Source organism: Rhipicephalus microplus, chromosome X (assembly GCF_043290135.1).
Source record: "Rhipicephalus microplus isolate Deutch F79 chromosome X, USDA_Rmic, whole genome shotgun sequence".
NCBI classification, from domain to species: Eukaryota; Metazoa; Arthropoda; class Arachnida; order Ixodida; family Ixodidae; genus Rhipicephalus; species Rhipicephalus microplus.
The window spans coordinates 272,616,899-272,640,393 of record NC_134710.1 but is presented as its reverse complement, the minus strand read 5'-3'; the positions used below and the strand labels follow the sequence as shown (position 1 = coordinate 272,640,393).

Below are 23,495 nucleotides of genomic sequence, written 5' to 3'. Positions count from 1 at the left end.
AGCTGTCTGGGCAAAAGACGCAGTGAGCTCCTTAGTTCGTTTGTTTCGGAAACAACGAACGTACGTATTGTGTGTACGTGGTACCATGTCTTGTCCCGCTGTGATTGGCTGGAGTCCCCGCCTTCGTTTTGTGGGCCCCTAACCCTTGCTTCAGTTTGTGTACTTCATTGACATGATTTGAGCATGCATGTCGTCATTTCTGTGAAATTTTCTGGACCCAGCTTTGCATCTCTCCCTCCCCCTGTAAATTTAGCAAAGTTGACCGTGTGTACTTCTGTTGGAGCCAGAAATGTTGCTGTTTCGCTTAGCGAACCAGTTATCACAGCAGTGATAATGTAGCGGTAGTGATGGTGGTTATAGTGGTAGCAGTAAACATTGCGAGTGCGGTGCTGGCAAGTTGAGGCACACGGAGCATCCCGCCGATGTGCGCCCACTTGCTGCGTGGTTCGGACGACATCGCAAAAGAGAAATGAAGATATTTTGGCTGCTTTTGATGCAGGAACTAACTCCCTGCGGTACCCTGCATGGTAGTTTAGGACATAATATGACGCAATTGTTGAGCTCGAGGGTTCGGGTCCCGTTCTGAAAACATGGCAACCGCTTTTCACTGGTGGTGAAAAACGAACACCACCCATGTGCTTATCTTTAGGTGCATGTTCAAGAACCATACGTATAGTCATGATTTCTGAAGCCTTATACACATTTTTTATATTATCTTGGTTTTAAAACTTGTAACCCGAGTGGTAATTTCTTGTTCTGCGCAGTGCTCCAATACATGACATTACCGTATTCTAAATATCTTTGACTGGAATGGCAGTGTTTTTTGTGTGGGAAAATGCTGCAAGCCCCCTTTAAAAGGAGTGCTTGAATGGTCGCTTTTTACTGTTTAAGCAAAGAAAGAAACTTCTGCGTCGACTGATTCCTTTGCGTAATTTCTCGCGTTATTTGTCCACTCTAAAGGGATTTGGGTGTCTTTTTTTAATTTTTGCCCGTACCTGCTTCTCTGAAGAATAAGCAGACACCATAGTGTGTTTGCACCCGCCATCACTGATGTCATGGCAGACACTGTGTACCCCTCTCGGTGGCTGTTATCAGCCTGCAGCCTCTTCGTTTCATCTATGCTGTCCGAGTTTATGTGCCTGTTTTCGTATGAACGAAACCCCGCCCAGGCCTTTCGTAAGCATGATTAACCAGGCAAGCTGAAACGTGTTGCCCCGGTGTTTTTTTTTATTCCGGGATGAATGCGGACATATCTATTAGAGGTGTACAATTCGAGCTTTACAAGTTTTCGTTTCGTTGTTCTTATTAGAACTGCTGGTGTCAACACTAAAGCTAGCAGTTCCATGGATCAATGTAACCGATGAGCGAAGCTCCTTGAAAATGGTACGCAAATGACTGTGCGTCTGATCTCACTGCTGGCTTTCATGAAGGCGATAAGGGCATAGGGACGGGCGACGGAGCGTCTGCTGCGCTCGGTGGAGGGAACGACTAAGCGAGTCAGGTCAACACCTCCTGGAATTTTAGGAGGTGTTGGTCAGGTGCGCGTGGCGCAGCGAGAGCCATCTTCCGCCGCGTCTGCGCTCGCGGGGAGCCCGCACCTGTTTCACATAAAAAACAGCGCCAATAACGAGAGACTAGAAAAAGAAGGAGACAGACAGCGGCACTGAACTTACAACAAGATTTATTTGCCAGAACCGCACAATATATACTTGGTCAGTATCTAACAAAAAAGAAAATACAAAACAAACAAAACAGAATCCACCTAACAACCACATAGTCATCTTCACAACGCACCATGAGCAGCACGTGTGCTAACATGCCGAAGGAAATCTATTTCTTTTAATGATAGCGCAATCGAAGTCCTGCTGACACATGCACTGCCCAGCCTTTATATTTCTGAAGCCTCATAAATTTTACGTATCAACTGGTCCCGATGCCGCCTAATGACGGTACAAAGCTGAAAATCAGGGACACAGCCGCAGTCTCGGCAATGAATGCCGAGATGGCCCGAAACTGTAGAGGAGACGTTGTGAGCGTGCTCTTTCAGCCGCTCATTTAAACACCTGCCTGTTTGGCCGATGTACCACTTGCCGCAGGACAGGGGTAGTGAGTACACCACTCCTTCAATGCATGGAACGTACTTCTTTCGATGCTTGACTTTGCAGCCTCGCTCGCCCCTCGAACCAGGATTCACGGCTCTGCACAAGAGAGAGAGAATAAACTTTATTGGGTTCCAGCATGCGGGATTCCCTCCGGCCGCGCAGGGCGTGGGGTTCACCCTATCTCACGTTACACTAGAAGTCCTAATGTCACGCGGGCCTAGACCTCAAGGCCTTCGTGCCCCGTCGCCGCTCGGGTTACTGAGGGTGTCCCCCTTTCGCCTTTGCAGCGCCAGTGCGACCTCGAGCTGCCGGACGGCCCTTCGCTGGTCTTCTGGGTCCGTAGACCCCACACGCTGTTCTACTTGCGGCGGTAACACCGGACCGTCCGCGCTGTCTGCGTCACATCCCCAGAGTATGTGAGCCAGGGTGGCTCTCGCGCTCGCGCACACACTGCACATTTCACTCACGTAGAGTTCGGGGCACACGTGTCGCGCTAGCGATGGGGTCAGCACAGTCTCGGTTTGGAGCTGGCGCAACCTCACCGCCTCCCACCGGGTAAGATCCCTGTGCGGAGGCGGGAAGCCACGCCGTTGCTCCCTGTACCACGCGAGGATGTCGCCGTAATCGAGCAGCTGCTCCTCGCCTTCTTCTTTGGTCGCCGTCGTGTCTTCGGAGGCGGGCGCGGCCGCGGTCCGGCACGTGGCGAGACCACGGGCCGCGGCATCCGCCTCCTCGTTGCGGTTCGGAGATCCTGGTATCTCTGCACAACCTAGCGAGTTTTTCTGGGGCAGAAAAAACCAGGTCTACGTCGCACCTGCTGGCTACTTTTTTGAGATTGTGGGTGACGCCGTGGATATAGGGAATAACGACGAAGTTTCGTTTCCCACGTCCCTTATCCTTTGTACGGTTCTGAGCATTATTTTCTGGGCTCGTTCTGATTTCTCTGAGTAGACACTCAGCAACGGCGGTCAAAACGTACATCGGGAAACCAGCTTCTGTAAGGCGTTTAGTTTGCTTATTATCATTAAAAGCGCTATCATTATCAAATGCGCTATCATTAAAAGAAATAGATTTCCTTCGGCATGTTAGCACACGTGCTGCTCATGATGCGTTGTGAAGATGACTATGTGGTTATTAGGTGGATTCTGTTTTGTTTGTTTTGTATTTTCTTTTTTTGTTAGATACTGACCAAGTATATATTGTGCGGTTCTGGCAAATAAATCTTGTTGTAAGTTCAGTGCCGCTGTCTGTCTCCTTCTTTTTCTAGTCTCTCGTTATTGGCGCTGTTTTTTATGTGAATCATGTCGTACCAACTCGCCCAAGCAACCACGTTAGCCGCACCTGTTGTTTTTCTTGCCGCCCTTGCCCAGTGCTGGGAGCTTCGACGGCGGAATGCGGGCCTAAGGAGCTTCGCTTCTAAAACGTATATTGTGGTTGCTCGGAACGCATTTGATATACTTCCAGTGTCTGTTCCCAAGAAAAAAAAACTACCTTTAGGTTTCGATATTGAAGGAGTCGTGTTACAGCCACGTGTGCACACAGCATGACGTAGATTTAGACCACGTGGGGACAAGAACACTGCATTATTCCAGTGCTTTGTAGCTTGTTTTAGTCATACGTGTTGCGTGTTAACAGCGAAGGGTTAACTGACATCCAGCATCTCTGAGAGTGATACCGCTCGCACCCCGGATGCAGAATTCGCTAATCCAGCGAGCTGTGTTGACTCGTCATGATATAATTTCTATGGCGGTGGGGTTGTCTTTCGAAATTCGAGTGACCAAAAAGGTTTAAGCAGAAGTAAAATATGTTACGTGTGTTTGTTGGCTTCGGTGTCTGGAAAGCGTTAACCAGGCTTACATGCCAAGGAAAGAAAAAAAATCTTTTTGACAAAGCCTCAAAATTTTTTCAGTGCTTCTTTAAGGTCCTCAATTACATGGCTATGCTATGTGTGTGCAGAAATCCTAATCGCTAATTGCCGCCCACGTTTTTCATTCATATTTGGTGGACTACTGGTGAGTAGTGTTGGTGGCTTGTCCGATTTCTGTACCACACTCAGCTCGAATCTATTGTGTACAGACGAATTGGGTTTGGTCTAATTAATATAGCTTCACTATATTAATAATGGAGCTTCATTGTAATAATAATGGTGTATTGTGGCAATCGAGGTGACGTGCAGAGTTAGGATCAGTAGGATACATAAAGTATTTTGGGGGCCTTTGTGGGGATGTCACCCCTCTCGGCGTCATTTTCCTGACATGCATGCTTCCCCTTTGTCCTTTGTGTGTTTGTATGTGTTTGTGTGTATTTATGTTAATAATGGTGATGTATTGTACAAAGTGATGTGCATCGGTAGTCAGTGTGAGCTAGTCATCGGTGAAAATCTCCCAAATGGCAGGGAATTTTACCCGCATATGTGCTGGTCTGTGCGTCTCGAGTGTATCTGTTATCGCTAGTGATTAGGTGTGCATTGGATAACTACACATGTACCTGCATAGCACCTTCTTCCATCTTATCTCTTCGTTTGTTTCTTCCCGTCCAGTATAGAGCAGTAGACCGAACACGAATTAGTTTGAATTCACTTCCTTTCGTTCTTCTCTACTGAGGGTGGGGTGTGGTGATGCTAACTGCCAGCTGTGTGTATGCCTTAGTGACTCAGTGAAGAAAAGACAACGCTCATTATAGATGCACATTAAGTCATGGTCGCAGCTTTGTAACGCACTGATTCACCAACTCAGCGGTCTTTATGGCGTAAAGATGGCATAGTCACATCGCATTAACCTGTTTCACTATGATAATGATACGGACTCACTATGATAACGATGCGGCCAGAACTTCGATGGCCTCTGTGCTTCAATAACACAAGAACTCGCTAGTGATGTAACATTAAGATTAACACGCGATGTCACAAACCTTGCATGTGTGATATAGGACACCAACATGGTGGTCACTGAGATCAGTGCAAGGCATTTATAGGTAAAGAGGGTCACGAAAGCAGCGACATGATTTCGTTTCTTCACTTCCCCAGCCCTCGACCACGTGGAGCAGTTGCAGCAGCAGCATCAACAGCAGCCCAAGAGTGATATGGGCGTTCATACCAGCACCACTACGACCAGCAGCGGTGGCACTAACTGCTCAATGGTTCCCAATCTGGGTGACGCCGAGCTGGCCATCGGGGCGAGTTTCTACGCATCTACTGCCGCAGCCTCGACGCCCTGAAGCCTGTGCCCCGGTAGTCCTCTGGATGGGCGTTTATTAAAGTTTATATACACATGCACCTATATCTGTATACTGTTCACGTTGTAAAATCACGCGTGTACATTCGTTTACACCTCCAGCTTCAAAGAAATGTTCCGACTTTTAAATTTTGTAGTTGTACAGTAGTGCAATTTTTGTATCTGTTGTTTTTATTGTGTTGTACATTGAAGGCACATGTACATAGTATTCATTAAAAAATGCTCACGTTTACCCCACTAACTGGCCAGCTTTGCCTTGTGTTTAAAAAAATTACGCTTTCTGTACCCTTGTGTCGTTTTGTGTATATTTGTTGGGCTCGCTCACTTACGCATTTTGTAGAGTAGTGACACCGTTTTTTGAAGCCGATTTTGTTTCGCCGTAAATCTCCCGTTTACAACGACGAATCTAACGAAGTGCAGAGCTCAGAAAATGCTGACATTTTGGTATTTACTGACACCAACAATAGCGTGACTTCAGGTTACAATAGACATTCTGGAGACTTCACGCATCGGTTGTGATGACGTCGGGTACCAAAAACATGCAAAATGGCCGCTCCTTCGCGCCTATTACAGTTCTTACTGCAACTATGGTTGCAGTAGGAACTGTAACTATATGTTAAAAGCATCTAATCAATTTTTAAGGGCGCACTATAACGCCTACCAGTACGCTTCCCGTGCTTTTGAGGGCTTTGCCTTACATTTCAAAAATGAAGCAACCATTGCAAAAATTCGTCAGTACCACTTTAACAGGGACTACAGCAGTGCAGCGCACTCTCAGTTGAGGATAAGGGAAAGAGTGACGACACTAGCTGTGCCCGCGGGTAGCAGGCTGCTCTACTCAAAGCACTTGGCCTCTTCACCTTTTTCATGCACTCTATCCTTCGTTCGGCACGCGTTTGCGCCAACGCTTTCGGGCACGTCAGCAGTCGCCCGGTCAAACACCACAGGCCTGACCACAGGTGCGCGTCAGCGGGAGGCCTGACATGGAGTCGTGGCCATAGGGGAGAGGTCCGGAGAAGCCGCGACCTCTCTTTATGGGTAGAGGGCGCGGCGCCGCGTCAGAAAGCCACACGTTCATGCGCTGAAACACGCACGTCGGGTCGGGTGTTAAAGGGACACGAAAGAGGTTTTGAATTCGCAAATTTATTGCGAATTCGGTATCCGCGACCACTAACAACGTGTCTACGAGTTTTTTTAGCCAAACTCTTTTAGCGCAATTTTGAGCGCAGTTTAGAGTACATAGCATCACTGCGGCAAAAGTGGCACTCGTCTGGCTCTTTCTTTTTTTTCTCGGGATTGAACAGCGCTATGAGGAGCAAACTTTGACCGAGAGAACACCCCCCTCCCCCCGGCACGTGCGCAGGGGCGGAGCACGGGAGAGATAGACACGTGGGGTCGAGCCGCTGCCCGGCGGGCAACTATGCACCGGGCCGTCTGCGTCGCTCGGTCTGCTCAGCCTGTTTACTTCGCGGTTGTGTCTTGTTTCTGCTGTGATCTGCTGCTTGGCGAAGCATCAGTTCTGCCAGTTCGTAGGTATTTCTTACCGTTGCAGTGTTTTCTTCTTCTGATTAGAGATTTTTGTATCCGACGTTCACTAGTAGTGTTTTTTGCAAGGCTGAGGGGACTGGCGATGCTGAGTTACTGCACGGCCTATGGCTTCCGGAGCACTTATGGTCGGGATGAGGTCGCTTTTCACAAGTTTTCTCGGGATCAGAAAATGGCTGCAAAATGGGCCGCTGGCGGTGGTGGTGGTAATGGTAATGGTTAGAAGAGGAAAATGCACCTAATTTGTACAGCCCGGTAGGGGAGGGGTTGATTTTAAATTAAAAGAGAAAGGTGAGCCCCGTAACTGTCTCTCAGGGGGAGGACACCTCAACAGTAGCTCATGAGGGATGGGGGTAGAGAAGGGATAAAAGGATAGGATTAAAAGGTAGAGAGAGCGAGGCGCAGGGACAGCGGACGACGGAAGTGAGAAGACAGGAAAGGTGGACGCAGTTGCAGGAGTCCAAGGACGGGGCACCACTGGCGAGAGCTCTTATCGGCGACAGAAGATGGGGTAGGGCTAATCTAGTCGGCCAGAGCTATGCTGTCGTCGTCGGGGACCGGCGTCAGGGGGTGTCGTAGGACCAACCCCGTCGGCCAGAGCTGCACTGTCGTCGGAGATCGCGTGGGCACAACTGGTAGGCACGGAATCCAGCGAGCGAGTCTGTAGGGAGCAAGGCGCAGCGCCTCAACAGATAAACACGGCATTGACTGCCGGCGAGCGCAGTCACCTGTCCTCGCCTTTCTGACAGTGACGTCATGGAGCTTCGACCAATCACAGCGGTGGTGAGACTCGTGATGGCGCCCTTTGCGCCTGCTGCTTGTTTTCGGCAAAATAGTTATTTGCATTGGTTTATGCAAATTTTGGTCTTGATTTTTGAGTTCGCCTTATGAAATTACTTATCATGACACCATAATCTTGTTTTCTTAAGTGTTTCAGTGTCCCTTTAAGGCCTGACCAGACGTACGCGTTGCAGCGCGCTAGCGCGTGGTTTGTAAGGTTGGCGTCACGTGTTGTGAAGAGGGTGCGCCGAGCTCTGACGTGTTGTAACGCTTACGTGTGGTTAGGCCACAAATGTGGCCTAACCACACGCAACCCTTTTCACGCACACACCAATCTATTCAAATTTAGCTTTTTTCCCAGAACGATAGAACAATGGAATTTACTGCCCGGTGAGATTAGGAGTGCATCGATAAATCAATTCCTGCCTTCTCTTGGAAGTCGTATCTAACCAATAGTTCCTTGCTTTGTTCTGTTAATATGTACGCCCCGCAGTGCCCATTCATTGGATGTTTATTTTTTGTACTGAATGGAATTGCCTTGTATATTGTATTTTGTTCGTGTGTTATATTGTACTGTGTTCCCGGAAGTGGTACTTTTGTAATTCACTGCTCTGTCTTTTTTTTCACCCACTCCTGCTATAGCCCTTAATGGGCTGCAGTATGTGAATAAAAAAAAATGTGCGCGCTTGCGCCCGCTCCGTTCGCATACTTAAACGTGGATGGCTGTCAACAGCCAGACCAGCAGACCGAATGCGTAAGTTCACATTATTGGTCCTCCAAGTTGACCGAAATTTACACTTCACGCAGAATCGCCATCAGAGATAGTTAACCCCAGGTGGCGCCATTATGTCTTCTAAGCGCAGCTAGCACACGTAAAAGGTTTAAAATTCATGTTTACTTCGCGCGATTGCAAATGGTACGTGCAATGATCTGCAGTATATCAGCATATTACACGACATCGGCAACGAAAGAGCATTATAGATGACGAAGACGACAAAAGCGACCGTGCTCGTGTTGTTGTTGCTGCTGTTCTTCCATCTTGGCTGCAGCTGCCTCTGACTCTCCCTGTATATTTTGTAAATATATTTCTTTCATTCATTCTCTCACCCCCGTGACATTTGGTGGAGGTGCTGGGTAAAACACGATATAACGGAGCTCCGCAGTGGCCGACGCTTGGATTTTTCCACCATGGCAAACCAGGGACTGGCTCCCGCCGAGGCGACTACAACAACTGTTGTCCTTCCGCAGCTAAAAGATCCTGGCACGTTCTGTGGCATGGATGATGTCGACATTGAAGAATGGTTGCCGTTGTACGAACGTACAAGTAAGAATTACCGCTGGGATGAAACTCTTATGTTAGCCAATATCCTGTTATACTTGAAAGGAACAGCAAAAGTGTGGTTCGAGGACCACGAAGATGAAATTAGAAGCTGGGATGCGTGCAAAGAAAAGATGCGCGCCCTTTTCGGCAAGTCTGTGGGTAGAAAGGCAGCGGCCAAGAAGGAGTTGGCATCTCGTGCGCAAACGTCATCAGAGTCCTACGTGACTTACATACAGGACGAGCTTGCCCTTTGCCGAAAAGCGGACAACGGTATGGAAGAAACCGAAAAAGTAGCTCACATATTGAAAGGCATTGCAGATGATGCATTCAACCTTCTCATATGCAAGGACTGCAACACGGTCGATGCCATCATTAAGAAGTGCCAGCGTTTTGAGGCCGCAAAAAGTCGACGTATCGCCCATAATTTCACCCGACTACCAAATACAACAGCAACCTGGTCGTGCGAAGACAGGCCTGCGCTACAGACGCCGTTAACTGCAGAGCACATGAGCAAGATCATCAAACGTGAACTTGAAGCTCTGTCTCCTGCGTCCACGTGCTCCCATGCCTGTGACTCTAGCCCTCAGATGGTGCCACTGCTACATGCCATTGTGCGACAAGAGCTTTCCAATGCTGGACTGGCCTCCGAGTGCACTACAGCTCCCTCTCAGCCGATCAACCGTCGTCGACACCCTGTTTCTTATGCCCAAAGCCAAAACCCTCCAGCGCGCCCTCGCAATCCAGCTAAGATGGTAGAACAGCAGCAACAACAACACGAGCACGGTCGCTTTCATCGTCTTCGTCATCTATGATGCTCTTTCGTTGCCGATGTCGTGTAACATATCGAAAGGTAACGCCACCATCCAGCGTTACCCTTCGAGACTCTTCTCCCATCAACTATGCAAACGGTTACAGAGTACGCCCGGGAAGCCACTGCTCGGGCTCAAGTGGCCCGCCAAATCGCACGGGAACGTCTTCTTGGCTCGCGGCTCTCTCAGAAGGCCTGCTACGATAGCCATCACAGAGTAGTTTCCTACTCTCCAGGTTCATTGGTTCTCCTCTGGACACCATGCCACCACGTTGGCCTCTCTTCGAAGCTCCTGTCTCGCTACTCGGGGCCTTACAAGGTTTTACGCCGGCTTACCGATGTCACATACGAGATTGCTCCGTTGGACAGTCAGTCATCGTCGTCCGCATCCGCTACTGACGTCGTCCACGTGACCCGCCTCAAACCGTACATATTCGCATATGATCCTACTCTCCTTTAGGCGCCGAGACGGCGCTGCCAGCAGCGGGGAGTTATATGTTACACGACATCGGCAACGAAAGAGCATCATAGATGACGAAGACGATGAAAGCGACCGTGCTCGTGTTGTTGTTGCTGCTGTTCTTCCATCTTGGCTGCAGCTGCCTCTGACTCTCCCTGTATATTTTGTAAATATATTTATTTCATTCATTCTCTCACCTCTGTGACAATATTATCCCATGCCAAACACGGCAGAAATTCAGGACCGACTTGGAAATTATAGAAACTCGCCAGGCGAAGGGTTGCTGGAGCGTGGTGGACATATGCCTGCACAGGGCGGTCCATGAATGGTCTTAAATTCACGGAATTGCCGTGAATTTTGGACGTGACCTCGATTCACTTCCCGCGTTTCACGGAATCGAGGGACACTACTGGTAAATGCTGGAAGCACCAGGATAATTTGCGGTCATTTGGTGAAGAGCGTCCTGCAAAACGACGTACTTTGTCGACGCCTTTTGCTGCAGACAAATGCCTCATTTTATCCCTGAGATGAACTCCAGAAGGTCCAGCTTCTTTTTATTCTGTATTAGCCGAGGTTACATGAGAAGAGTTTCTGCTTCAGCATTTGATCAGAGTTCTGAAGATCTTTATGGCTCCAATGACGAGCGCTCAAATAAGGCATACACCAGCAGTGTCTCTGAATGCTAGCCTCTAACCAAAAGCTTGTGGTTGCAGTTGCGTACACAGAACGAAGCAGTCACTGCAAAGGGACGGCATGCGCAGCCTTCCCGCGGAATGAAATTGAATAATTTCATTGTGATGGAATTGTATGTATAATAATCGAACAGCCTAACTAAAAATCAACAGAAATAACTTCCTCGAAAATGCTGCGCAACCTACGCAACGTCCGTGTGCGGCTAAGATTCCGCTGCACGTTCGCCTCAGTGCGGTTTCTGAAGGCTGCGCGGAGAAGCTGACCTCTTGATCAGACCGAAAGGTACGCTAATAAAAAAATACAACATACCTGATGAGGGGGTGCTGCAACAGTGAAGGCAAGCTAAACGAAACAGTTGGAGCTATGATCGAAGCACGCGGAGTAGCCGCGATGCATCCATTTTACATGCGATACTTTAGAGCCTAAAGAAGTTAGCGGTGCGCGAGCAGCTATCCGCTGAGCTAAATTTTGTTGAGACTTCGCTGGTAGTCGCACCTGTACACCTTCATGGGATCTGTGATTTCAGGAGGTACGTGCGAGAAACGCGACGGACGTACTGAATCGTGCGTTAAGTGCGCCTTCGGCAGGCGGTGGGTGGGTCTATACTAAAAAAAAAGGAAATTTGTCGCTGATTCGTTGGGAAGACACTCAGCATAGAATGAATACTTCACACAAGACATTAACCGAAAGTCGCCGAAAATTTGCCATATTGCCACCACGCGTAACTTTAGCTCGCTGCGGGTCTCTCAAGTTCGCCATTTTGGCGAAAAAAAGCCATTAGTGTCAGCCCAGCCCTTGCATAGCCGCAGGCACGAAGAAATAAATCGCAGGTAGCGCACGTTCCGAGCAAGTAGCCAACACAAGCTCGTGACGTATATTGTTTACACTTGCGTCGCGTTGATGACGTTGTGAGGGGCTCCGCATCTCTCAGTCACGCGGTACGTGTGCAATCGATTTTTAAAGGAGCAGTCACAACAAGTTTCAACTAAGAGATGTTGGTACGCATGAGTATTTTTAGCAAGGTATGAATCGCGTCCATTACGTAGAAGTTATTCTATTTCGAGCGCAAAGATAGGCTCATCGGCGAGTCCCCGGCCATGAGACATCGGCAGTATTTTAACGTGTTCAGCAATCTCCTAGGATACGCCTCAGGCGCCCCAAGTGACGAGCGAGCCGCGATGACGTCAACAATTTTACTCCTGTCATTACGATGCTTACATGTACCGCCTGGATGCCTAGCAACGGCTTCATTTGCTTCGTGCAGTGCGTTCATGTGAATCTCGTGTTTTCGTCCCGCTTCGGGTGATTTGTCGTGAGCATGAATGTGATTATTTGAAGCTACGCTCATCACAAACAAGTAAAACGCACGCAGCGTTCATATGCCCTACCAACCAGCGTGGCCCGAGTACAGTGTAATGTTTCTAAGAGTATATGCTACTTTTATGTAGCAGAGTTGCGCATAGGTTTGGCTGGCAACCACAGCTACACGCTCAAGTCGTACTCCGTTTTTGCAAGCGACGTGCCGACCGTGTCGCCGATTAATTAACATGGGTGTGTTTCAATACTCAACGTAGAAGTCCCATTTCAATTCTCCCGTAGCCAGCAAAATAGACAGCTCCCGAGAAGACCGCTTCGTAGACAGGTACGATGCAGGCTACTTTGCTGTCTAAACAAGATGGTGGCTCAGCGAATCGCCCAGATAGATCGAGGGTGCTATTCTGGACAGAGTGACCTAAGTCTAGGTCACTTTACTGGACATTCTCGAATTCCGCCATGTTGTCAGATTCCGCCATTAATCGATGCTAATTGGCCAAGTGAGCTGCTACGACCTCTCTGATTGGCTGAAAATGCCGCCATTACGAAATTTGACAATATGGCGGAATTGGAAAATGTCCAGAATAGCACCCCAGCCGGGTCTCGCCGGAATGGTCGTCTGCACGCAAACAGACGAATTCTCCAGACACTGAATGGGAGTAACGTTTAATTATTTTTTTTATATTTCAACACGAAATAAGCCAGAAAATACAACTGTTATGTTTGTTTATTTTGGCTTTCTCTTTTCGACGCGAGGTGGCGCCTCGTCGCGTAAAAGCCGTACCAGTCCTCAACTTCATTGTTTAAAGGAAAAAAAAAAGATAAATCTAGTGGTTAGTTCACTAAGTATTACGGCTAGGTGGCGCTAGCCGCCGCCCGATCTAAAGGGTGCAGCCACATCCATCCATCCATCCATCCATCCATGCATCCAGCCGTCCAGACGTGTTCAGTTTCCGGACAGCATGGTCTCGGTGCTGTCTTCTAAAGGCGCGTTTACACTGAATAGACAAGACACCGATTTCTGTCTGCGGGGCTGTCTTTAGGAGTTTATTTTCTTTTGTCGTCGGCCTATGTACACTGCAAAGACACAAACAGTCCCCGGATGGTCTCTCGAGGACCCCGCTCGCGCCTTGCCGTGCTCAGGGTATTTTGTTGGCCAATTCTGTAGTCACATAGGAGGCACACGCAGCAACACTGACTAAACTTGCACAACTGCACCTTATTTTCAGCCATGATCCCCGCTCTGCCATTGTCCCTCTCCGGCTAAGCAGCGCAGCTCCGCCATAATCTATGGTAACGAGAGACAGGGTCGGGAAGAACCAATACGGTAGCGAAGAAAATATTTCCAGTGGGTGTTCGAACTGCCTATTCAGATGCCCTGGAAGCCTCGGAGCTGGCATTGTTAACCCAAGATTGCCCACTTCGTGGTCGTTCGAAGTAGGCATGGGCGAATTTTCGCTCAGCCGACAATCTCCCGAAGACACGCCGATGACAGGTCTACGGATGCGTTTTGCCGGGGTTTTAGGTCTGCCATCGTGTTGCACTGGTGGGGATCTGAGGCACGCCCGCGACAATTTCTCGGGCATTCCGCCATACTATAGTCGTACGGCCGCTCTCCTTTTTTTTTTCGTGCTCTGGTAACGGCACGTGGCGATAGATGGCACCACGCGCGAGCGTGGCGCGTGTTTTCGGGGACTGCGAGAATCGGCGAGGCCGAGTCACTTGCGCACCGGAATGGTCTCTTCTCTGTTGGCCAGCGCCCGGTAAGCACGCGGTTTTCCTTCGTCCGCGTCGCCTTTGGGAATCGCCGGACTGTAGCCTGCGTGGGTGCCTAGGCATTCTCGGTGGCGTGTTTACCTGAGTGTTAGCATCGGTACCATACGCTAAGCCAACAGTGGTGCCTAGTTCTTGAAGTGGTCGCACTACGCCAAGCCGCACTTGCCGTAGGCCTACGCGTACGAAGTTTGCCCATAACTTTCGCGACCAGCCCCAGTGGCCATCGTGAGAGTGCGTAGCGTAGACGCGAGGGACCTCCCCAGAATCTCGCGAGGGACGCGAGAATCCGGGGAGCCACCAAAGGCAATAAAGTGTTTGTGCACTGCTGTTAATCGAACACTATCCGTTTTGCCGCGCCGTCTAAACGCTATTCGCTATGCCCATGGCCTATAGGTGGCGCGCCGTGCAATCAAAGATGGCTGCGGAGGGATGATCAACCCGTGAACTCGCATAGGAAAAGATAGGACGCACGCACGTACCGCTTTCACTGGATGACGCTTTCACCGGATAAACTCTTTATCGCTAAATGAATGTATATCGGACCAAAGTTATTTCCCAAACTATAGGAACTGCTGGATGTTTGCTACCTCATTTCTTGCCGCTGTGCGAATGGTGGTCGTGTCAGCTGATCGCCCGTGTATCAACAATTATTTGCGTAATCCTGTGCGCGCTACAGCAAACTGCGCGAACTAGAATGCACGTATGAACTGAACGGCACTCCGAGATAATTTGTGCTGAGCCTGTCTAGCGAATTTGCCGCAATAGTAGGTTACTAGCGAGTAGCGCGCCGTCGCGGCTGCACAGGACCGAATGTTTACTGTAGCGATGGTTTGCAAACATACTACGCCGTCGTCATTACTTGCGCTGTAAGCATCATGCAGCTGCTTATTCAACAGAACACGATCACTTAACTTCGCATTAAGTAGCGCTTGTGTCACAGCCATGATCAGACTCCAACAGTGCGCAATTCGCTGCACTCAGATGTTGCAGGTTCCATCAGCGCAATCGAAACGAATACGTGCGCGCGCTTTTCGCAACGTCAGAATTATGAGAATTTGTCGAACAACAAAGTCGTTTGGACGGCACCGGTGAAGTGCAGGAAAAGTTAGCGTGGGCTGTAGTCGATCGTAACTGCATATTTCATTGCTCTAACCATTTCGCTTCACTTGTCGAGCTCGAGTGTATTTGGCGACATGTGGGTTTTTGTAATAATCACTGTAATTGGGCTACATGCAATGCGCAATAAAAACCACGTTTTTTTTTAAATTTTGAGCTCGCTGAAGGATATTATACAATAAACACAATTAAAGTGACTCACGACGGGACGGGAAGTGCAACTCGCTGCTTCTGAGCTAGCAGCTGATCGTTCATAGTCTCTGTCACTCTCAGCCTGTATGAAGACGATCGAGACCAGGGACTGCTTCGACCGAATACGGTTTATTAGAAGAAGCGAATAGCGCGCGCTCGCTCCAGACAGCAGTCTTCTTTCTTCTTCCGGCGTTTGACGATGATATTTTATAGGCTCCCGCCCGCCCAAGTTGAAATGTGATAAGCTCTCGCGGGCTATTTGAAACAACCTTCCATAGGGTATATGTGGTGCACCGATCTTCTTAGAAGCTCTTTTTTGCCTGTGCGAAGGAGACAAGCTCTTGTTATCGTCCCTTCTGTCTGATGATTCCATCGTCATCAAGGTAGACTTCGTGTCCATTAATTTCAAATGATTGAGTGTTTGAATAGGCCTCACCCTTTGTTTGTCTCAGTGATACTTGGGTCTGTCTTATCCAGTATTTCTGCATTTGTTACCTCTTTTCCTGTCAACGGCCCTTTGTGATTTTCCTTTCTTGTGTTGTTTATGAATCTGAACACCCATGCTGTCACTCTTATAAGCCGTCCGTATGATGAATACCTTTCGATTTCCAAGATTGGCTCAATTTCGGCTCTTCCCATGCATTGGTGACATTGTGTTTTATGCTGGTCTTCCACGTCTGTATATGTGCCAATTATGCTTACTAAGTTCTTTTCCAGTGATGTTATCCATTCGGGACGGTTCCACCATAACTTTGACGTTATCAATGCCTTTGCGCTTATTCCTCGTTTAAGTAGGTCAGCAGGGTTGTCGTCACTTTGAACGAATGACCAGCTTGCTTGAAGTGTTTTTTCTCTAATTTCTGCGATTCTGTTGGTAACAAAGGAATTCCTTTTGCTTGTTCTCTTGATCCAGTGAAGCACTATCATCGAGTTCGTCCAGCAGTGTATTTCCTGAATTCTTTCGTTGAAGTGACCTTTGATGTAGTCGCATAATCTTGATGCTACCACCGCTGCCATCAGTTCAAGTCGCGCGAATGTCAGCTCTTTAATTGTAGCTACGCGGCTTTTTGCTGTTACCAGCCTTGATTATTTGCTTCCATCGTGGTATACTGCTATCAAGTAAGCTGCCGCTCCGTATGCTAATGCTAATGGGCTCGCGTCGGCAAATACATGCAACTTGTATGCTTGTACTGGTTGATTCTTGCTTGCGTAGCATCGTGGGATTTCTAGAACTCGAAAGTCCTCCGCTTCAGACATAAGGTTCTTCCATTTGTCGCATTCATCTTTAGGGAGCTGGTCGTCGCACGTGACGTTCATTTTCCACAGTCTCTGCAGTCCTATTTTCGCGCGTACTGTGAATGGCGACAGCAAAACGAGTGGGTCAAATACCTTCGCTGTGGTTTGTAACACAGCCCTTTTTGTCAAGTACATTTTATCTGTTAATAAATTCCACTTTTCCATGGGGAAGCAAATCATGTCCTTTGAGTGTTTCCATATCAAGCCCAGCTGCATTGTAAATCCTCTAGATCGAATATCTATGTGAGAATCGTCCTTTTCGTTTTCATAAATTATTTTGTTTAATCGCTCTTCATTGGATGTCCATTTTCTCAAATTCATCGCTGCCTCTCTGAACACTTGCTTTGTCTCTTTGTACAACTTGACTGCTTCATCAAGCGTTGCTGCTCCCAAAATGACATCATCCACGTAGATCGCTTTCTGCAGTGTCCTTGTCGTATCAGGAAACTGGTCTTCCACTTGTTTCAAATGGTGTTTAATTGTAGCTGCCAGTATAAACGTGCTTGGTGTTGTTCCGAACGTTACTCTTGTCATGTGCCATGTTTGCACTTCATTCATTAACCTTCCTTCAGCGTCATGCTTCCACCACAGAAATCTCATTGCATCTCTATCCTCTTCATGTATAGAGATTTGTAGAAATGCCTTTTCAACATCTGCAACTAATGCCACCTTTTCTTTTCGGAAATTAATGAGCAGCGATAGCATGTCCTCATTCAAATTGGGTCCTGCCTCTAGGTTCTCGTTTAAAGACATGCCTTTTCGAGAATGTGATGAGGCGTCAAACACTACTCGAACCTTTGTTGTGGCTCGGTCCTCTCTAATGATCGCATGATGTGGCATGTAGTAGCAAAGTGAATTTGACTGTTCTGATGGCTCTTGGACCTCCTCTGCGACTCCTAATGCCATATACTTTGATATAGTTTTGTCGTAGCGATACAGCATGTCTTCATTTTTCTGCAGCCTTTTAGTCAGTTGCTGTATCGCATTTTTCTTGTTGCTTTCCAAGTTTACTTCCTGTTTCCATGGCAAGCTGACTTGATAGCGACCGTTTTGTTGTACAATCTTGCTCTCGAATTCTTCGACCACTTCATTTTTGGTGTTATCTAAAGTATTTCTTGTGATCCCCATTGGCTGCAGGCTCCAGAACTTCTGTAGCTCTTGCTGGAGTTCTGTCTCCGCAGCTTGGACCTTCAGAACCATGACTGCTTGATTATGTGTTAGTTTTGTCTTGCTCTGCTCTGACGGCCCTTGCAGTACCCATCCCCGTATAGTTTCTACAGCCATCAGTCCGTCCTCGATTCTTTGAGTTCTACCAGTAAAGAACTCCCAATAATAGTGTGAGCCGATCAGTAGTTCTACAGAATCTGTTGCAGTCGTCTTGGTCCTGCGATCAGCCACTTGCATATTTAGCTGTTTCATTTTCTCACTGAGTTTCTTAGTTGGGGTGGGTATACAACTATGCGAGATAACGTCGACTTGTAACGCTTCAATCACTGTTGTCATGCTTGTTTCTTGTGATGCTACCGTCACTTGCACCACGATCATTAGTTTGACCTTTTCGTCTCCTGCAAATGAACCAATCGTCATCCTTTCCTGTCGCAACATCTTCGCACCTATTTCTTTCGCTAATCCCGCTTCAATAAATGAACGAATAAATGAACGCTGTCTAATAACAAACGGCAATGTTGGCTACATGTTTCTCCTTCTACGCACGCTACAGCCGTCTGCAAAAGCACAATCTTATGCTTGATATTTTCGGTTGCGTGTATCGTAGACGTCGTCGCTTTGGCTTGCGCTGTTGAGACCAGCTCTGCCCTTGTTTTCTGCATCACCGTTCTACATACTGACGTGGCATGTCGTCCCTTGCATTGCTTGCATTTTACTTGGGCCTTGCAAATGCGTGCAATGTGGTTTGGTCACGTGCATCTGAAGCATGCTCTATTTTCGGTAAGCATAGCTTTCTTTTCATCCATTGGAATGCTCCTACGACAGTTTTCGGTTGCGTGGGTTTTCTGCTTGCAGAATAAGCCTATTCTGTCCGCTGAGCTATAGAAGCTTGAAGTTGTGCGCATCAGTCCGCGGTTGTTTTTTGGTTTGCAGTTATCCTCTCTTGTTCACGTTGTGTTTCTTCACGAAAAGCCGCTTGCTCTCTTAAGAATAACATGAGCCTGTCCAGCTTTTCCTCGCACGCTTTTCCCGTTGCGTTGTTTTGCTCGCCGTTTTCTGAAGCTGAGCTGTTTCTCATAGCCTCTTTTGTCTTGAACTGCACTGATAATTCTGGTGGAATTGCTCTTTTCAATACCGGTAACAACATCGGTGCATAGCTCTCGGTTTCCACATTTAGTGACTTGAGTGCCAATATGTTAACTTGCACTCTCTGTACTACCCTATTTAAGTCATAGGTATCTAGAACAGACCTCACTTTCTCCAAACTCAATAGCTCATTCATGTTCATTTCAATGGAATGTTCTTGATTGCCGAACGTTTCTTGTAGTATTTTGATTGCGTCATCATAATTTTCCTCTGCCGAGTACTGAAGTCCTTCAATAGCAGCCGCACCTTTTCCGGTTAGTGATGCTAACAAGTAATTGAGCTTCTGTCCCTTGCTCATGTTCGGTCTCAGATGAACTGCCGACTCGTACTAAGACCAAAAGCTGTTCCACTCCAAAGTTTCCCCCCCCCCAACTTTATCATTTCAAGCTTTGGTAGCTTAACTAGTTTCGTTGCTTCTTGTCCTGTACTTGAGGGCGTCACCTGCCTTGTCCTATCGCTTGAATCCGATTGTTCAGGCTGTCGAAGTCTGATTTCTGTTGCAGATAAGATCCTCGTTAATTTCATGTCGTACTCTATGACGCTTTCGAATTCATCTTCGGCATTGTCTTGTGTTAGAAACTTTTCCATTTGCTCGTTCGCGCTCTTGAGACTGTCGCTTATTGCTTTAATCTGCGCCTGCGTTGTAAGCAGCTGCTCCCGGTTAGCTCCATCATTAATTTGCTGCTCGGCTGTGTTAATCAGTCGCGTGATCTGGGACCGAAGCGCTTTCCTTTTCTTCGTTATCACTTCTTTGCTCATATTGAGGCGGTTAACAATGACTCCTTACTTGTCCATCGTTCGTTCTGATGCTCGTACTGTCCACCGTGGTCTCGTCGCTCGATCCAGGTCGATCCTCTGCTCCTCCGCCGTTTTCTGCTCTGCTGCTCCGTGGCAGGTTGACCTTTCTTGCCGGCGAGGAGGTAGTATCCTGGTTCACGGCGCCATTATTAAGACGATCGAGACCAGGGACTGCTTCGAACAAATACGGTTTATTGTAAGAAGCGAAGTAGCGCGCGCTCGCTCCAGGCAGCAGTCTTCTTTCTTCTTCTTCCGGCTTTTGAAGATGATATTTTATAGCCTGTTGACAACCATCTACGTCCACTGAAAATTTCTTGACGTCAAGACGGTTTCTTTGAACATCACTGCTGAAAGTAATCTGAGGAATTTTCTCCGCCGAACGACTTCCATAGCACCAACAACGCGTCCTTGCACAACCCCAACACGGCGTCACTCACCACGTTTATCTGGGAGTGTGCAGAACATTTCGCTCTGATACCAGGCAAGAAAGGAATCGTTTACAGTGTGCTGCCATCCATTAACGAGCGTGAAAAACAAGCGGCGCAGCGTAGGCCGAACATTGGAAGCGCAAATCATGAGCCTACGTTACTTTCCGCTTGCAATAATTGTTATGGGATTTATGCACTACAAAAGCACAGACGAATGCTATACGCACGTACAACAAGGTGAGTTTGAACTGCAAAAGTTAGACAATAACATTTAACTATCCAACGTGGCTGCAGAAAATCTCGCGAAGCTGATACGTTTACTCCGCGGGCTATAATCGAAAGCGCGAGTTGCCACGAATTTCCACAAAAACTTTGCCTCTCACAAGAACAAATCAGATTTGTCCTGTCAGGGACGGTTCGGTATATTCACTGATGCGCGCAACATACAAAGTGGTTTGTGTTCGTTTCTTGCAAACGCGTTAACACTGAGGCTAGCACCGTTGAACAAGGAAGCGTCTGCCTACTGATCATCTTTGAGAGGACGCTCCTGAATTTCTCTAGGTGGCGCGACAGTCTATCAACATTGCGAATGTTAGTTGAGCGCGCTCGGAGCGGTGCGCTACACGTGAGTTGGTGACGGAGACGCGGCCCTGTGGCTCGCTAAGCCTGAACCCGCGGTGATCATCCACTACAGTGAGTAGTGAGGTCACCACACACTACGATGAAATGTTGTCTTTTGAGGCTTCGTCGGCCTAATGTGACCAAGGGGTCCGGTGACCCGTCGACCGATGGTTTGCATCTGCCTCGTGTTTTCGTCAGGGTCATGTCGGTGTCATGTCGCTCTACTGTAAAAGCGCCATAAACAGTCTGCGTAGACTGTCTACGTGCTGTCTAACAATTAGAACACAGCCCATGTCTCGCGTGTTGAAGACCGGCGATAAACATTGACCGTCGACGACTAGTGTTAATTAAGTTCGCTGCAGTATCGGCGTTGAGAATTAAAAAAATGGCCCGAGTGTCAGCTTCTCTGCAATGCATGATTGCTAGTGGCCATTAGCAGACAGATGCGCAATTCTGGTACCCAAAGGTAGCATGCACAGTAACTGTAATGTGCATTGGCGTGCGAACGGGGTGGGGGCTCTACCTAGTCACCAAACAGGGGGCGCGCAAAGTCAGCCCGATACATCGACATAATGTCCCCCAAATTCTGGTTATGACGTCCCAACCCCGTGACATTTTCAGTGCTAGAATAGTATTTATGTTGGGCTAGTTACGGTACCTTGAAAATTCAGCATCAATGTGGACTCAAGAAACGTAGAACCGATAAAAAAAATTGGAGACGACCCTAACCATTAACGCAGGTGTCTTGTAGTGGCAGTGGCACTATAGCACATCGGCGCTCGTGTGTTCCAGTGTATTCCTTGGGTTAAATTAGCGGTTAGTCTCGCTGCCAAGTCATATTGCAGAGGCTACGTAGCAAGAAGCGCGTGGTTGAGATCCACTGCACCAGGTAGCGCAACGATTCGCAGCTGCTTAAGGTCCATATATTTTTCAAAGGTAGCACGAACTCCTCCTCACAGCGCAGTTTCCTCCTTGCACATCACGGTCGCACGCCATTATTCGGCGAGTCTGGCAAGACCCGCCTGGCCTACCCAGCCTGCGTGCAGTGCGTCGAAGCGCTTAGTCGTACTTGCTTGGAAACGCAACAATTGGAGTTATTTCTCCTGATGCGATGGACTCGTATTGCTCGCAGTTTGAGGTTTCCCTTTTCACGAGGTACACAAAATAGCTTGTCTTCCTTGGCAACGCTGTTCGAGTAGCCAACAGCGCAACGTGTTGGCATCCCGCTGCAGTCGATGGCTTCTTGGAAACTTTAAAAAGCTGTAAAATCCTGCGCTGTAGTACAGCACGCACATGTGTCGGTGCCCGATAATGGCATCGTCTTTCGGCGATATCGCAAGCGGCGATGGAGAGCAGATGGGTTATCCGGGATAACTCGTCACGCGAAGGGTTTTGCACAATGTGAGAACACAAAAGTATGACGAAAAGGACAGAGACGTAGAGGCGGGGAGGAAATTCGCCCTTTCCTTTTTGCACAATGGTTCAAGCTACCTTTGAAAAATAGAGGGGTCTCACATCTCCTAACAAGACAACCGTCTGCTATTTCAATAGACACGTACAATAGATATTCGCTAACTATCATCATCATTAGCCTGACTACGCCCTCTCCAGGACAAAGGCCTTTTCCATGTCCCGCCAGTCAATTCGCTTCTGTACTTGCTGCTGGACGATGCGGCGATGGCGTAGTGGTTAGAGCATCCGCCTCGCATGCAAGAGGTCCGTGGTTCAAATCCCGGTACCGCGCAGTTCCCAACCGGATTAAAAAAAAATCCGTGTGTTGATGGAACTGCATTAAGAGGCCTGGGGTGCGGCCTCACCGGCAAACACCGCCGAGAACGCACTCCCTCACCAGAGAAGGATTGGCCACCCTGGTGCAGTATCTGGCCACTACCTTCCACATGCTTACGTCAAATAACTCACGGCCCTCAGTCCCCAGCAGCTGCGAAGCAACTGACCACGGCGGCGGGCAGATCTGCAACGCAGCAGAGGGTGCTAAGAATCTCTGGATCCGGACAGGCCGCCATTGGAACCTGAACTTGGCAACGTTTAATGCTAGAACCTTATCTAGTGAGGGAAGTCTAGCTGTACTATTCGAGGAGCTAGAGGGTGTTAAATGGGATATAATAGGGCTCAGTGAGGTTAGGAGGACAGATGAGGCCTATACGGTGCTACAGAATGGGCACGTCCTTTGCTACAGGGGCTTGGCAGACAGAAGAGAACTGGGAGTGGGGTTCCTAATTCACAGAAACATAGCTGGCAACATAGAGGAATACTATAGCATTAATGAAAGGGTGGTAGGTATCGTAATTAAACTGAATAAAAGATACAAGATGAAGGTAGTACAGGCTTACGCGCCTACATCCAGCCATGATGACGCTTCAGTTGAAAGCTTCTATGAAGACGTGGAATCGGCAATGAGTAAGGTAAAAACACAGTATACTATAGTGATGGGCGACTTTAATGCAAAGGTAGGGAAGAAGCAGGCTGGAGACCAGGCAGTAGGAGATTATGGCATCGGTACTAGAAACGCCAGAGGAGAGCTACTAGTAGAATTCGCAGAACGCAATAATTTACGGATTTTGAATACCTTCTACCGAAAACGAGAAAACCGCAAGTGGACATGGAGGAGCCCTGATGGCGAAAATAAGAACGAAATAGACTTTATAATGAGTGCACACCCTGGAATCATGCAGGATGTG

The 23,495-nt window shown here is 48.1% G+C and overlaps 1 protein-coding gene across 2 annotated transcripts in view; it reads left to right on the top strand.

Annotated features, from left to right (window-relative positions):
• Positions 1-13,794, top strand: part of LOC142776126 (uncharacterized) — a 62,372-nt gene extending 48,578 nt beyond the window's left edge. The window contains exon 2 of one of the 2 annotated variants that reach the window (XM_075879163.1): positions 5,128-13,794. In XM_075879163.1, the coding sequence (XP_075735278.1) occupies positions 8,849-9,793 (945 nt within the window). In that variant the 5' untranslated portion in view covers positions 5,128-8,848 and the 3' untranslated portion in view covers positions 9,794-13,794. The remainder of the gene's footprint in view (positions 1-5,127) is intronic. The other variant, XM_075879164.1, reaches the window with a different exon arrangement.
• The last annotated feature ends 9,701 nt before the right edge of the window (positions 13,795-23,495 follow it).